Raw genomic sequence first — 15,502 nt, forward strand, 5'->3', positions numbered from 1 at the left:
TCCCATTGTGTTGGAAACAGCTGAACCAGAAGGGAGTGTTTAAGAACTGCATAGCTCGAGTGTGTGAATGTGTCAGACTCGTGATGTGTAAAGCCAAACAAGGCTTTGGATTTAGAAAGGGAAAACTGAGCGTAAGGAAACTTTGCTTTTCATCAATCCTACTCTGCAGAACATGCTGTAGGTGAATAAGGAGCGCACCACCACTAATAAGAACAATTGTAACCCAATCATGTTTAAATGAAAGATGAGCTAAGACATTTGAGTAAGATAAGGATTTTCAGAGGCTGTGCCAAAGGCTAGAACTGAAGAGGGATTTTTATTTCCGCAGTTTGATACTGGATTACTCCAATCTCCCTCTCTCTCATTCCCTTTCTCTGTAAATTTTGGAAACAACCAAATGGACAAAGTAATCTGTCCAGTGGGTCTAGCTCAAATTACTGGAAATCAGGTGAGAGCTGGCTGTGATTCCAGTGAGTGACTGCAAAGTTGAGTGGTTTTGGTGATTTGTACTAGCACCAGTAAACAAGAGTACCCTCCTCTCATCTCATACTGTAGGGCTCTTTGTCCTATGAATGGAATCCTTGATTACTGTTTGAATCCTTGACAAATGTTTGAGGTGTGCCTACTTTTATTTAAATAAAAGGTAATATGAAGAGAATACTTGCTATATCTTGGCACACACACTGGCTGCTAACTTGGTAACGCTTTGTTCGCATTTATCATAGATCTGTTGGGGTTAGAAGGGATCTTAAAAGTCATTTAGTTCCAACCCCTTGCCATAGGCAGCAATGTCACTCACTAGATTAGGTTGCTTAAGGCCATCCAATCTGGCCTTGAATATTTTGATTGATGGCACATTTACACTTCTCTGGGAAACTTGTTAGAGTGCCTTACTATTCTGAGAAAAGAATTTCTTTCTAATATGTAATTTAAATCTTTCCTCATGTTTAGAGTTGTTCTCCATGTCCTTTTACTATCTACTCACAAAAAAAGCTGGTCTCCCTTTTATTTACAAGCACTTTTTAAGTACTGGGAGGCCTCAGTGAGGTCTCCCTGGAGCCTCCTCTTCTCCAGGCTGAACAAGTCCAGCTGTCTCAGCCTTTCTTCACAAGAGAGGTGTTCCAGCCCTCTGACCATCTTCATGGCCTTCCTCTGGAACCCTCTGATAGGTCCACATTTAGGCTGAGTACCACAGAGCTGGATGCAGTACTTCAGCTGGGGTCTCAGGCAGAGGTGGAGAATCACCTCACTCAATCTACTGGTCATGCCATTTAGAGAGATTTGTTCAAAAGATGTTCTTCTGAATAGATTCTCAGGACAGGGAGTTGGAGGTGAGAAAAGAGCATTTTTCATGATTGTTTGTTGAAAAAGTACAACTCTGTGGTCTTTGAATAAACAGAGAAGAGGAGAATCGCTTGTGGGTCTGCTGTGCCTTTTTGATATGGAAGTAGGGTGCATCTGCCATTTCCCTGCCTTAACCTCTGCCAGCCTACTGCTGCCATGGGACAGAGACATTAAAACCAAGGGACATCCACTTGGATGTATACTGGTGCCTATCAAGGCCTTCTGAAGGAAAACACATTTGTGTGAGTTTGCGTGAGGAGGAGCATGCAGCAGTCCTCAGTCTGTGGAATTGCTCTGTTCTTCTCTCCTCATACCCCTTGTGCTTGGTTTTTTGGTTTTTCTCTTGGATTGTAAGGAGCTGAAGGCAATAGATGAAAACAATGACTGAATGCACATTTATATTTTTTTAAATTTACTTTAATTTCTGTTACCTAACTAGTTTCTGAAAGTGGCAGCAGTCATTTATCAGCATCAGGTAACTGGCTGATTCAACACCTTTTCTTGCTGCTCTTATTTTTTCCCCTGCTATTCTTTGCTCCTTTTGGTGATGTACTTCAAGTATGAAATAAAAAAAAATAAAAAAAAAAGAAAGAGCTTTCCTGTTGCACAGCAATAAGGACTTCCTTATGTTCCTTATGAAGAAAAATTACTCTTTCTGTGGGTCAGTGCTTGAAATGAGAAAAAAAAAATAATCATCACTGGTATACTACTATTGATCTGAGTCTTGTTAAGCTTGGTATTCTTGTTATATGAACTATCTTTGCCTTTACAGGATGAGGAGCTAGCCACTACTAGCCAGATATGGTTACCTAAGACAGAAGATAACAAACTGAGCTTCTGCCCTATGTTCTTGACTTACTGGTAGCCTATAAGGAACACTTGCATGAGTAGGTTGCTTAGGTTTCTCCAACCTGTATGTGTTCAATTCTGCAGATGGGTATTTTGCTGCTGAGGGCTCTGCATGTGCTGTTGAGGAGGGGGTGACCCTTGATTTAGAGCCAGGATCAAGCTCTGCAGCTCTGAACTTGTTATGCTTGTTCCTGGCAATAACTGAAGCCAGGATACCCCTATCCTTTTGTGTGGTACAGTTTCTCCATAATAGGAGAAATGACAAAATATGAAGGAGTAGGAAGGCTTTTGAATATTCTCATATTTTAACTTTTTAATCAAATGTTTATTTGCTTTTGCATAATGAATTGTGCTCAACTAAGTGAAACTTTAACCAGTGTAGGTATAAATATATAACAGTCTGAATATTGTTTGTAATATTATGATCTTTTTATGTACTTCCTCTTCAGCTGTTTTAGATGCGTCTGTCAAATTTAGGCAATTGCTACTTTTTTTTTTTAACTGCCGGGAAAACTATCTAAAATATATGCATAATTTATATCCATGTATATATATGGAACTGTTTGGATGGTGGTGTTTAGCTTTGTGTGCGTGGTGCTTTCATGCTTTCCATTTGTTTTGGCTGCAGCATAGGTACTGTAGTGTGTAGGTGGTGTGGATCAGTTACCACTGTGTGGGTACCAGATACAGTCTGAAAAAGTTCAAACATCTCTCTGTTCTTCTTCTAGAACTTTTATTACAGAAAGAGTGGTTTAATTTAGTTGCTCTACTTACATGTCAGGCTGTTGTACACAAGCATCTGGTTGTCTCACTGTTTCTACGTTTCTGGTGAGTTATGGAAAATCAGTGAGTAGCTAGTGAGGTCAGTACTGCCTTTTCCAGGTTCTCCTCTTGTTCAAATAGACAACTATAAATCAGTGCATCAGCACCTAAGCAACTACTACTTCTTGAAACTGATCTGGCCATGACAGAGTACAGATCTTACCATTTCAGTATGAAACTGAAGATGATAATTAGCACATCAGTTACATTTTTAATGAGGAGGACTGTGGAGGGATAGAATGTAAGAAAATAGTGCAGAAGGTAATCTCACACCTGAGGAGTTGCAGCTGTACTAATCACCAAAGATTAGGAACAGGCCTGCCCTTAACAGGCCACAGCTGTGTCCAATAAGAAGACGAGTGCTACAAAAGGTGGTTAGCTGGGCGTGGAGAGAGATGGAGTTTGTTGGTTGTGTTGTGAGGAAGAAGGAGTCAGTGCTGTGAGGAGCTGCCCATGAGTAGTCACCAAGAAGGTATGGGAGCTTTGCAATATGATGACCACAGATGACCTGTGTACAGACAGTCTTAATTTCTTTCCTTCCTTTCTGTAAACCCAGTGCACAAGTCTGACTATCTGCAGCTGGTGAATCTGACTAAAGTACTTATTTTGTTGACTCTTTCATGTGTTTTTGATTCTTCACTTGTGTGAATGAGGCTACGCCTAGGTAGCCTCACTCTTTGTAGAGATTTCAAAAATTTCCATAGGGACTCAAAAATATACCATGGATGTTTTCCAAAGAAACTGTTCATTTGCAAAGATGAGAATGTAACTGAAATGAACACATGGGTTTTTTATGGCCTTTTGATACCTTTTAATGCTTATACTAAAATCAAAAACCTTGAAATTTTGCAGAAGACTGATTATGGAGTAACCCTGTGTTTGACTCAGCGAAGTAGCATTACTTTTGTCCCATTTGATGGTGCTTATTTCTGTTTATGGTTCCACAATACTGGTAGTATTCTTTTAATGTGATTATAGGAAAGTTTGGAAAAGCCTAGAGGATGAGTTCCATTTAAATGACTTGTATCAACCTTTTGGGTCTTCTTGGCAGTACAGTCAAGTGTCATGCAAAAAATGATAAAGAATTTGAAGGGATGGGTTAGAAATTTTTAGAACAAATAGTTTTGTAAGATTTTGAAACTGTCTTGAAGAATCTCACCTTTTGGCAGTAGTATAAATGAATTATACAGTTTAATAATAGAATGCAGATCAGAATTTTGAGGCTAGTAAGGAATACTGAACAGTTAAAGAAAATTGTGAATAGAAAAGATGAAATAAAATAAATTCCCAAGGGCCGACTAGAAGTCTCATTCATGATGATGTAAAGCAACTCAGTTAAATATTCTTTAAAAGATTGTTTGTAGGAATTCTGCCTCTTGATTTTCCTAAGAGATGTTTTTTAATAAGAATTTCAATGGGGATCATGATCAAGCGTGGAGAAGCATGTAGTGAATGAGCTAGATGGGGCTATTTGTGACAGTCTTCAGAGACAGGAGAAGTGATGTATAGCAGATAAACATGGGATTAAAGTTGAGCAGAGGGGAGGGACCAACATCCTGAATTGTTACTAATAAGCACTAATGAAAGAACATCAGCCATCCTTTGTGTTGAAAAATGCAGGCAATTTACTAATTAAAAATAATTCATAAAGTGGCTTCTCTTTTTGTGTTCTGCCTGAAATATATGTGTACAAGTGAAGCTGGAGGCAGAGTAGCAAAGTGATCCTATATAAGGAAGATTTTAAGAGTTTATTGCCTTAATACTTAACTTTTAAAGTATTGTTTTGATCACTTCCATCTTTGTGTGTACTCATGAAAGAGAATAAAAAACACCCAACTTTTTGGCAAGACTCAGAATTAAGGGAAATAAAAGATATTGCCATTTCTCTCATTACCATAACTTCTGTTAACAAATACAGCATGCAATGTACAGTGCCTTAAAGCCCAAATGAATACCATGTTCAGCTGAAACTATGAAAATGAGATGAACATAGGTACAATGTACAGTTCTTACTTATTTTGTCCATGAAGGACTTCCTGTTCCCCTAGTGCTTTTTGTACACTAAAGTCACAAGATATTAGTAAGGCACAGCTTCTTTTCTCTAATTATGCAGTATAAATGGAAATTGTGGGCAAATCTCCTAATCTCCATAGAGACAGCACAACATTTATCTAATTAGAAGTTTGCCTTTTGGCATTACTTTGAATAAATTGGCATTTCATTACATACCTTGAACTACTTGGAAAAAGTTTCTAAGAGTAGTATTTAGTCTTTCTTTTCTGTAGAGTGTATTTTGAATTAGTGTAGGTTAATAATTGCCTTTGTAACTGGAAAGAGACAGAGTAGTACTGCTGTTGTATTTTTAATATCAGAGGGTTGCACTTGCAGGTTCTTTGTTTTCTTTAATCCCTAGGGATCAGAGTAAAATCTTATGTCACCTTATTTAATGGCTTACTCCTTTACCAGGGAAAAATCCAAAAAAGAAAAGCAAAAAAAAATGGAACAAGTTTGAAATACAAGTACCTCCTCTCGCTACCCTTTCTCCAGAGGTTGAACTTTTCTTTCAAATTGCAAAAGTCGCCCTCTATGACTAATTGTAAATGAGCAGTATTTCCAACGCGGCTAATCCAGAATACACTATTTGTCTTCCTTTCTTGTATATAAATCAGTGGCAGGAAACAGAGTGACTAAGTTTAGGTATTGACTGCTAGATTAGACAAGTGGCTGCTTATTAGGCTTTTCCTGAACAGGTACTGAGAATCAAAGCTTGGATGGGAAATTAAAAGAGGTAATTTATCAAGGATAGACTTTAATTGATTTTCTTTCTAAGTATTAAAAAGAGCAGAGAAGATTCCACAGAAGTGATAAAGGGTGGTAATTTCCTTGCCTTGAGTCACTGGCTTTTTCAGACCCCTGCTCACTCCTTCAGAGAGTCATTGGCTGACACCTGTGGCAGAAGATGGGCATGAAGTATGGTGTTAAATATTTGAATCTTCTCAAAGTGGCCTTTGCAGCAGGGATGTATGGTTTACACCACCATTGCCATGGTTGCCTTTTGGTAGATGGAGGCATGCAAAGAATCTATCAGGTTGTTTTTGCAAAAGCCAGAGGAACGAAACCATCCTCATTTTGGGTTCTTTGATTGTCTTGGTTTGAAAGACTTGTCTGCTTGGGAAGGCAGGAGCGTCCCTTGGAATGGAGCATATGAACCCCCTCCCTCTGAATTATTATCATTTTGGAAATTAAGGGGCTTTCAGGCAAAAAGGTATGGAGATAGGAGTAACAGTTCTTTACTAGTGTGTATAATAAACAAGCAACAACAACAATTACAGCATTCACAACAAACAGAACCAGAAAACCCAGTCCCAGCCTTGTGACTGTGGCAGTTTCCCCTTTGGTGCAGTTACAGCTTTAAGCAAGATTTGGATGGGTGAGGGGATAAAATCATGATCACTGAAGAGAGACCTGGAGGCAGCATGCCACTGTTTGACAGACAGTGTGCTAATGAGGTCCTTTGGTCTGCTGTCTTGTTAGTGGTAGGGGGTGGAGAGCCATGCAGCAGCAAGGGTTACTCATGTGCTAGAAACTGCAGAAGCACTTGGGAATGCTCATGCAGGAATTGGAGCTTCTTCCCATGAAAAGGCAGCGGGATTGATCATCCAAATGAAGTGCATCTACACATACACGTGCAGCGTGGGCAGCCAACGGGAGGAAGTGGAACCCATTGTGCAGCAGTAAAACTATGACATAGGGGGTTGGAAGTAGGTGATTAAGGTTCTTTCCAACCCAAACCATTCTGATTCTGTTACAAGAGGAAATAGCCTCAAGTTCCACCTGCAGAGGTTTAGATTGGATATTAGGAAAAATTTCTTCACTGAAAGAGTGGCCAGGTGTTGGAACAGGTTCTCCAGTGAAGTGGTGGAATTGCCATCCCTGCAGTGTTCGAAAGTCATGTGGATGTGGCATGGAGGAACATGCTTTTGTGGTTAACATGTGCTGGGTTAACAGTGAGACTCGATGATCATAGTGGTCTTCTCCAGCCTTAATGGTTCTCTGTTCTGTGTGGCTGTCAGACTGGATTTTGTATCTAGTAGCACAACACATCCAGAGCTTACAGTATTTGTGAGCTTGGAAGCAGTTACAAAAGGACCCCAGTGCAGTGCTGCACATGATGCTCCCAGCAGTGTGTCCAACTGGACTCACTGATGTCCATTTCTATGCTTCTGGGCTGGATTCTCTGAGCAGATGGTCACTTAACTCCCTAGTGGTGAGGTAGGACAACCCTGTACATTCACTTGCCCCTTGATAAATGTTGTCTTGTTCTCTGGGAAGGCTTTTTCCCTCATTATTTGTTATTTGACACTGAGTTGATGGTGAGAGAGGAGCTCATGTTCCTTTCTAGCTCTTCTCCCAGCTTCCTTAGTTTTCCCTCTTGATTAGTGACTATTTTGTTTTCCTGGTCAATGAGTTGGCCAGAGTTGTGGGATGATTCATCCTAGGTCTTCTCTTGTGATGAGCACCCTGCAAATAAAACCCCAGAAAATTTTTTTTCTAACTTTGGTCAAATCTGGCGCTTTTTAACAGCTGGAACAATTTATGGAAAACTTGAAGATGAGGGAAAACAGAAAAGAAATAAAGACAGTTTATTAATCCCTCCCTCCCTCCCTAGCATCATTGTGGGTAGATTTCTGCTTTCAGGTCTGGTCCTTAATTACCTCAGTGCCTTTGTAGGAAGCTGACACAGGTTTCCAGTCCCCCCCACCTAGGGCCTAGGAATGTTGTTCCTGCACCTTCTGAGGCTGGTTAGTGCCTGGTCGTAAAAGCAGAATTCCAGAAAAGTCTGTGATTTGGTTGACTGTACCCACCCTTACTGTAGGACCCCAACTCTTGGCTGCCACATTTTGCACTGTCTCTTGGCTATAGCTGTCCTCACAGGGGCCATTCAGTGTCTCACAAAACAGCTCTTTCTTCCTTCTATCTTCATCCAGGGGCTCAGAAACTCTACTTAAAACTGTACTGTAAGAACAGAGAGCAGTAATTTATATCCTAAATACACGTTGAAATTAACTTCTCTTTCTGTATTACATTTTAAAGGGTCTGTGCTAAAACCCTCTAATCTTCTTCTGTATGTTCTAATAAATTTCACTGTGTTAGTTGTGTTGATATTGTGACCAAGCATGGTCTAGGGAACATGGGTTTGGAATTGAGTAAATTGCCAAAAATTTTTTTTTACCTGCTCCCAACATATTGTTTGTTTTAGGGAGATCTTGTCTGGGGATGTGGAAAATGAGAAGGCAATGTTAGAGGTATGTTAGAGAAAAAGACTGCTCTAAAGTGATGGTTTGATTTTTTTGTTCTACAGCTTGATGACTGCACCCTGCAATTGTCTCATAATGGTACCTATCTGGATCTAGAATCCACCCTAGCAGAGCAAAGAGATGAACTAGAAGGTTTCCAGGAGGATGCTGGGTAAGTAAAGGTTTACTAAATTTTTATAAATAAGCATGTAGTTTACTTCATGTGTTCAGTCCGCATGGAAGCGAAAAGATAATAATCTTTCCCTTGTATGCCCATCTGTCTGTCCCTTTGTATGATTAAGAATTTTATGACTTCTCTCTCTACCTTCACTCTTACAGTTTCTCTAAAATATGACATAGTGTAAAGAAATCTATGAATATGAATATCTTGATTAGTCTAGTAAGATTTTATAGTTGTTTGAAAATTGATAAATGAGGATGGTTGGTTTGGAGAACTCTCAGATCTTTCTTATGATATTAGTCATGTAGAGGATTATACTGGGGTGATGTTCCTGAAGTTATAAATTCAATTTATTTTGCCTTGATAAGTCAGGTCCTCCATTTATATTTTTGAAGACAAGACCTGTATTGGTTTCTTCTTTTACTCCTGGAATTGGTTGAACCAGTCCAAGGGATGGGTGTGCATGGTTATTTTTTAATATTCTCCTCTCTTGCTTTTTTTCATTTTTAGTTATTGCTGGCTCACATGGATTGCTATGACACAGTTTCCATAATCATCTCTTTGAGAACTGAAAGCAGAAGTTAGCAGTGTGTTTGTGTAAATGCACATAGGAGATTTGCCTTTTTGAAGAATTTTCCTTTTATAGATCTTTCAGATGGTTGTCTTACTTAAGATGTAAAATGAACAGAAAGTCTAGATCTGTTTTTGCATTTCTGGTTAATCTATTGGACTGGATAGTTGTGGTTACTTTATGGGTATGTTTAACTGAATTTTGAATTGGTCAGAGTTTGTTAACAGTAGGAGATACAGCCCTTTTGCTTATACTTCTTCTCCACTTCTGGTAGCTGTCTTGCCTTTGAATATGCCTTATAAATCTGAACTGTGCCTCTGAAGATTATTTTATGTGGAAAAGAATTTTAAATAATATTTTCCAGATATTGATTTGTGTGCATTTGTGTATGGTTTATTTGCCTCTACCTGTTTGGGGCATGTTTTATAACCATTATGAGATAAAAAACTGTTCTGTTAGAAATCAGTTAAAAGAGAGTCTGTTGATAGAGTAGCCAATACAAGCTGAACTGAGCTTCCTTTTCTATGCAATAGGAGTGTTGAGTGTAGAAATTGATATAGTCTTCAGTTTTGTGCATAGATGATAAAAATCACTGCAAAGAACACCAGATTCATATTTCCAACTAACTTTGTAATGAGCTGAAAGCAAATAATTAAAAGGATTTTTTTGGGGGGTAGCAATACATTTTGAATTTGTCACATTTTTTCCCTTCTGTTGGTGTCTCTGTGATAATTCTGATAATTTTAACTTCACTGCTTTTAACACTCCACAGTAGCAATTTGGCACTGCCAAGCAATCAGGCAACTGAGAGACAATTTGGTGCTTTTCCTGCCAGACTTTGCTCTTGAAATGGCAAGCTATTGTCCACCTTGTTTTATTTATCTGCTTCTTTTGGGCATATAAAATCAATGATAGGTTTTGTTCCTGAAACACAATTATAATTTTCTCTGTGGTAGCTATCCTGGGGGGAAAAAAAAAAAAACCAACAAAAAACATGGAACTGGTGCTTGAAGGTGAGGTTTCAAATGGATTTCTGCATTTCATTTTTGTCCCTGTTTTGTGAGAAAAGAAGAGATAAACAAGAACCACCAGAGCTTTGGGAAGTATGTGGGATAAGCTTCTCTCTAGGACTTAACATTGTTACTTCATGGTAAATGCAGCTTATGTGATGTTATTCATAAAACTGGAATATTCTAGACGGAGGGTCGCAAATGCAGTCAGTAATATCTTCTTTGTCCTGTATTTCTAGCAAATTAAACTCCATTTTTGGGCCTTGCAGTTCTGAGAACAAAACACTGAGCTGGAGTGCTCCTGAGCTGGACCTTCTGGCTGCAGACATTGGGAGCTTAACATCAGGTCGCTGTCTGGGAGGGACTGGCTGCAGAAACCATTTAGTCTCTCTCTGTTTCTGTCTGGGTCATTTCAAGGTCCTGCTCTTAATCTTCAAAGCTTTTAATTTTCTGAGATTAGGCTACCTCAGGACCTGCCTTTCTGCCATGCCAAAGCTGCTGTGCTCATCAGGGTCACTGAAGCCTGCTGAACTGAGTGAAGGCTTTAGTAGCTGGATATTCGTGGCATTTTTAAAATTTCAGAACCTTAAGTGTGGAAACGCCTACTCAAAATGGCCAGAATGTCTTGTAATCAGGCTGTTTTTATTATCTTTTTGCCAAAAGTTCCTGTTCATCCTGGGAAAAATGATGAAGATGTTCTTTTTAAACCCTGTTGAAGGGAGACTTGTAAATTAAAGAAAACAAGCAGAAAGCCAAGTCTTAAAAAATTTTATTGGTTTGAGAGGCTGTAGGTATTTGCTTTCTCTGTGAGGGATTGGATGAGCATAGTGAAAACATGAAGGATTTATCTTCAAAAGGAAAGAGGAGAATGGTGACAGTTGCTGGAGGTTTATGATGTGTACCTGTAAATAACCTGGACAAGAAGCATATGCATTCATGCAATTGCAAATGAATGCTATTGTTATTGAATATAGTGAAAAGAGGCTTTTTGTTAGTTGCTGTCCATTCCAGCAGAATGGAAACTTATCTAGTGAAGGAGAAAAGCCAACACATGTGGCCTTGTACTGCACGTGGTCTTTAACTAAAACATGGGTGGGGATTGGGTGGCTTTCTGGACTCCACAACTTCACCTGCTGCCATTTGCACCCTTGAGAATAGCTGTGAGATTCAGAAGAATCAGATTGTTTTTGTATGAGGGCTGGTTTTGGAAGAGCCAGGATGAACATCTGGCCAAGTAATGAAGCTTGCCCTGCAGAAGGTTTTGTGACAAGCAAAAGGGTCATTAGGAGCATGTAGGAAAACAACCTTTCTTTTCAAGTCTGGATTGTGTTCGTGGCTCACTTGCTTGTTGGGTTGCTTAGCTGTTTGGCTTTTTTCTCTTGCTTCCAACACAAGTTACATGGTGGATGCTTCATTATGTAGGGTAGTACACAATGGAGGCTGTTTAGGCAGGCTGGCTGCTTTTAGGTGTTGGTGACAGGTGAAGCTCCTTTCCTTGGCTTCCTTGAGGTTTTACGGAGAAGGCAAGAATTGTGAAGAAGCTGTTGTGCTTAAATTAGCATATAATTGCTCAAGCTCTCTTTGTGGATATGTCTTAAGAGGCCATCATGGGAGCCCTCAAAGTAACACCGTCCTAAAATGAAGAACAAGAGTTTCTTCAGGCAGTATACTATGAACAGTGAAAATTTCTTCAGGGAATATGTTTTCAAGACTTCTGTTCAGCAGGGATTCTTTTAAAGTACTTCTCATAAGTGGCTTCAGCACTCATGTTTTTGCATTCCTTCTAGACACCCTATCTCAAGCCATTTTGGTTGGGTGAGTCCCATGATAGACCTTTTCCCTCTTGATGGTGCTATTCATTCTGGTCTTCATTCAGAATCTGTTTGAGACAGTGGAGTCTGGCAAGAATCTCTAACATTCTTTTTCTGTTTCTGTACTGGTTTTCCCATTTAGACTTTGCAAATAGTACAATTGTGAGAATGAAAACTTTTTGTCACTTGTTTACATAAGGAAGTTGGGGATGCATTGGAAAGTTAATTTAGTTTTTGTCTTACAGAAATGGTATGGCTTATTTCTTGAAGCAGTACTGAAATCTAGCAGATTGTGTGCTGATTTCGCCTTACTTTAAACAGAATGTTGTGTTTGTTCATGGGTGGAAAATTATCTCAACTTCTGATAGCTGTCTCTCCGTGTTTTGTCTTAACGTCATTTTTATGTTTCTCAGTGCCAACAACAAGAAAAATAAGGGAGGTATCAGGGGAAGATTGTTGTTACAAACAGAAGACTGTGACTACTTAGTGACATTATTTACTCATGTTTTCTGCCCAGATATTTTGATTTCTCTGATATTTAGCTATTATGCTGAATCTGAAAAATGCAATTGATAGTAACAATTAAAAGCATGCAACAAAGCAAGAAAAACACTCAACAAAAAAAACAGAAGAAAAAGAGCTCCCTAGAAACATCAAACTGAAACACCTGGGCTGAGAGGTTATGATAATTTTTTGGAAGGTGCGAGAATTTCTAGGCTAGCAGTATTTCATTCTAAATTGTATCAGATTGAGATGTTGAACCGCATTTTGATGTGGATGTTTTGCTAAAACTTCACTGTTGCAGATAAATGGTGATATAGATGAAAATTTCACTTTCCTAAAGAAATACATTGAATGAGTAAGTTGATGCTGTTCCTCATTACCTCAAAAGATTGAGGGCAATAACTATCACCACGTGTATTTCCAAAACTTTATGCAGCTTTTTTGCTTCAGTTCTCTCCCTGATACAATTTCATTGTTTATATAAAAAAAATAATTAGGTAAAATATGGAAATGGATCTTTAGGTGGGACTGTAGTAATTCATTTTCATAGTTATCTTGCAATAACCATTGACAGCAAAATGAAATAAAATTACTGGTCCCGTATGGTTTCCCTGTTTAGAACAATTGGCAAGGCATCTCTGAGCATTCCTGCTTCCAGAGTGTGTAATCAAAATAATTACAAAAATGTGCATATATTTTGGAGGCCTGAAAAAAGAGACATGTGACTTTGAGGGATGTGCTCTGAAAGCAGGATGGAGGCAATTAACAGTTGTAAGTTCCACCATGAAAATTATTCACCAGTTGTGAGATTTCTTGTCAGTGGATCTCCTTGACACAGTATCTTGTGAAGAAATGATTGACAAATTAGGGTTCCTACTAATAGTAAAATGCTACTACTTTTGTAGTTAAGAAATAAATACTGATTTGTGAATATGAAATCTATTTAGAAAACAAGCATCTTCAAAATAATAACAAACTTGAATAAATTTTAGTGCAGGCCAAGGCTTGTTTTCTTATGTAGTTTCAGCTTTAAAGCTGGCTTGATGGTATAAAAGTAAATCTCTTCTGCATATATTGAGGTCAGAGACTGCAAGTCACTTGGCTCACACCAAAAGACAAGAAATGCCAAGTCTATGCAAGCTTTTGAAAATAACCTGTGGTGCCCTGTTTTGGTGTGTGCTGTCTAGGAGGGGTCTGGAGTGTGACAGTAAGCACAGAAATTACAGGGATCACAACTTACTGTGTGTAGCAGAAGTCTGGGGATGTCAGATGGGAGTGCAGTCTGTGCACCTTACAGCTTCTTTCCAGTCTAGATGGAGAACCTTCAGGCAAGTAGCCTACAAGATAAAGGTGCAATACTGAATGGTCTTAACTTTCACTGATGTGCTGAACATGTCCTTCAAAGGGAAGAAGAGTTGGTTTTGCTCTTCTCCAAGTGCCCCGGTCTTGGTAACTGTATTGCATCCTTCCGACTGTGAAGGAGCCAGCATCCATCGTAGGGGCTCCATGGGCTTGGACAAGGAGGCTTCATGAGCTCTCAACCCTCTGTGTGATTTTGGTTTGGGGTTTTTTTTGAGGGTGTTTAAATGTTGGGGTGTTTAAGAGCTTGACTCATTATTCCACAGCTGTTGTTTCCCAATACTGCAGCAGCTGTGTCTCTTTCTCTCCCACTTTGCCCTAGAGTTTACTCAGTCGTAAAGGGAAAGAAACTACATCTGTACCAAAGTACCTGTGGAAACATTTGAAGGTTTGCTGGTTTTGAATTTAGTGATTGCTGCTGGCAAATGAATGCAATGAGTGCTTTTATTGAAAAATAATTTCCATTAAAAATGTATTGCAAAAATACTGTTGTGCTTAGTTCTCTCCCAGCCCGTTACATACCAAATGAAGTGCCAAACCAAAAAGCGTGTGAATAGTTCTTACAGTTTTTGCTAAGACAACTTTTTTTAAAGACAGCCTAATTTGGCATTCAGATTTGCATGTGAAAATAGCTGAGAAGTCCAGTATTTTTTGGTGGAAACTTAAATAAAAACAGCTTATGGAAACAGCTGATGCCAGATGTTCTATTTAAAACCATTTAATTTTATAAACATTGAAGCTGCTTAATGGCTGTGTTTGCACTCTGTCCTCCTCCTCGATGATGAGGCTGTGAGTAGCTCTCGAGGCTTGGAAATGTGTTTCCCTTCAACTTGTGAGGAGGAAATCCCTTCCTCTCTCCATAAATAGATCATCTGCAGGGCTTCAGGTAAGGCTGCCAGAAAGTGCTGCAGGGCTGCTCTGAACTCCTGTTGTGAGTAGAGCCACTGATTTGGAATCCAAACCTGGAACAGTACCAGCACCCTGGATGCTCATTGCCAGTCTACAGGGGCAAACCAGTGTAGTATTGCCCAGAGTGTGTGGGCAGCCAAGGGAGTTTGTGCTGGGTAATTAATAAAAGCTGTGAATTGCTACGCTTCCTATTCCATGGCAACTGTATGTGCTCCTACCTGGCGGTAAACGTGAAGGTTTGTGTAAGCAAGCTCACGCTTGCTTTTCTCCCATGGGAATCCATTTGTCTGTGTGCTTGGTGTGTGGTGTGTTTTATTTGGTTTACCCCTGACTAAACTAAGGTGGTAATCTGCTTCTGATAAAAATAAGCGTCTCCAATTTAACCTCCAGTTGTGAGCTAACAGCTTAAAGTGCTGCAAAACTGTGACTAGCCCAGGATCTGTGGTAATGAAGCCATGAAAATTAGTGAATATTGCCAGGGTTAAGACCACAGCAGTGCAGCAAAACAGTAGTTTATTTCACATTTACTGCTCAGTAATTGTGCTCACTAGCAAAAGCATTGATGGGCCAGCAATAAATGTAAAGCCCATTTCCAAAGTGGAATTAATATGGAGAAATAAGTGGTCTGAGAACAGTGTTTTATATTTAAAAATTTGTATGTCAGGTTAGGAAGAAGCCCTTGCCAAATATGATGCTAATAGAAAACTTGGAAACGAAGAAAGAGACACGAAGTAGTATGTTGATCAGGGCAAAGTAAACTTTATTTTTATGTACTTACATAATCATATGCATATTCTACTGCAAGGTAGGACAGCTTTTAAATGGCTCTTGCTGAGTCTGGTTAA

General features: G+C 39.2%; 1 protein-coding gene across 2 annotated transcripts in view; it reads left to right on the forward strand.

The window, feature by feature from the left end:
* FHOD3 (formin homology 2 domain containing 3) overlaps positions 1-15,502 on the forward strand; it is a 377,016-nt gene that overhangs the window by 30,605 nt on the left and 330,909 nt on the right. For both annotated transcript variants that reach the window (XM_054515024.1, XM_036404996.2), the window contains exon 2: positions 8,378-8,484. In XM_054515024.1, the coding sequence (XP_054370999.1) occupies positions 8,378-8,484 (107 nt within the window). The remainder of the gene's footprint in view (positions 1-8,377; positions 8,485-15,502) is intronic.

The sequence above is a fragment of the Molothrus ater genome, chromosome 1 (assembly GCF_012460135.2).
Source record: "Molothrus ater isolate BHLD 08-10-18 breed brown headed cowbird chromosome 1, BPBGC_Mater_1.1, whole genome shotgun sequence".
Classification (NCBI taxonomy): domain Eukaryota; kingdom Metazoa; phylum Chordata; class Aves; order Passeriformes; family Icteridae; genus Molothrus; species Molothrus ater.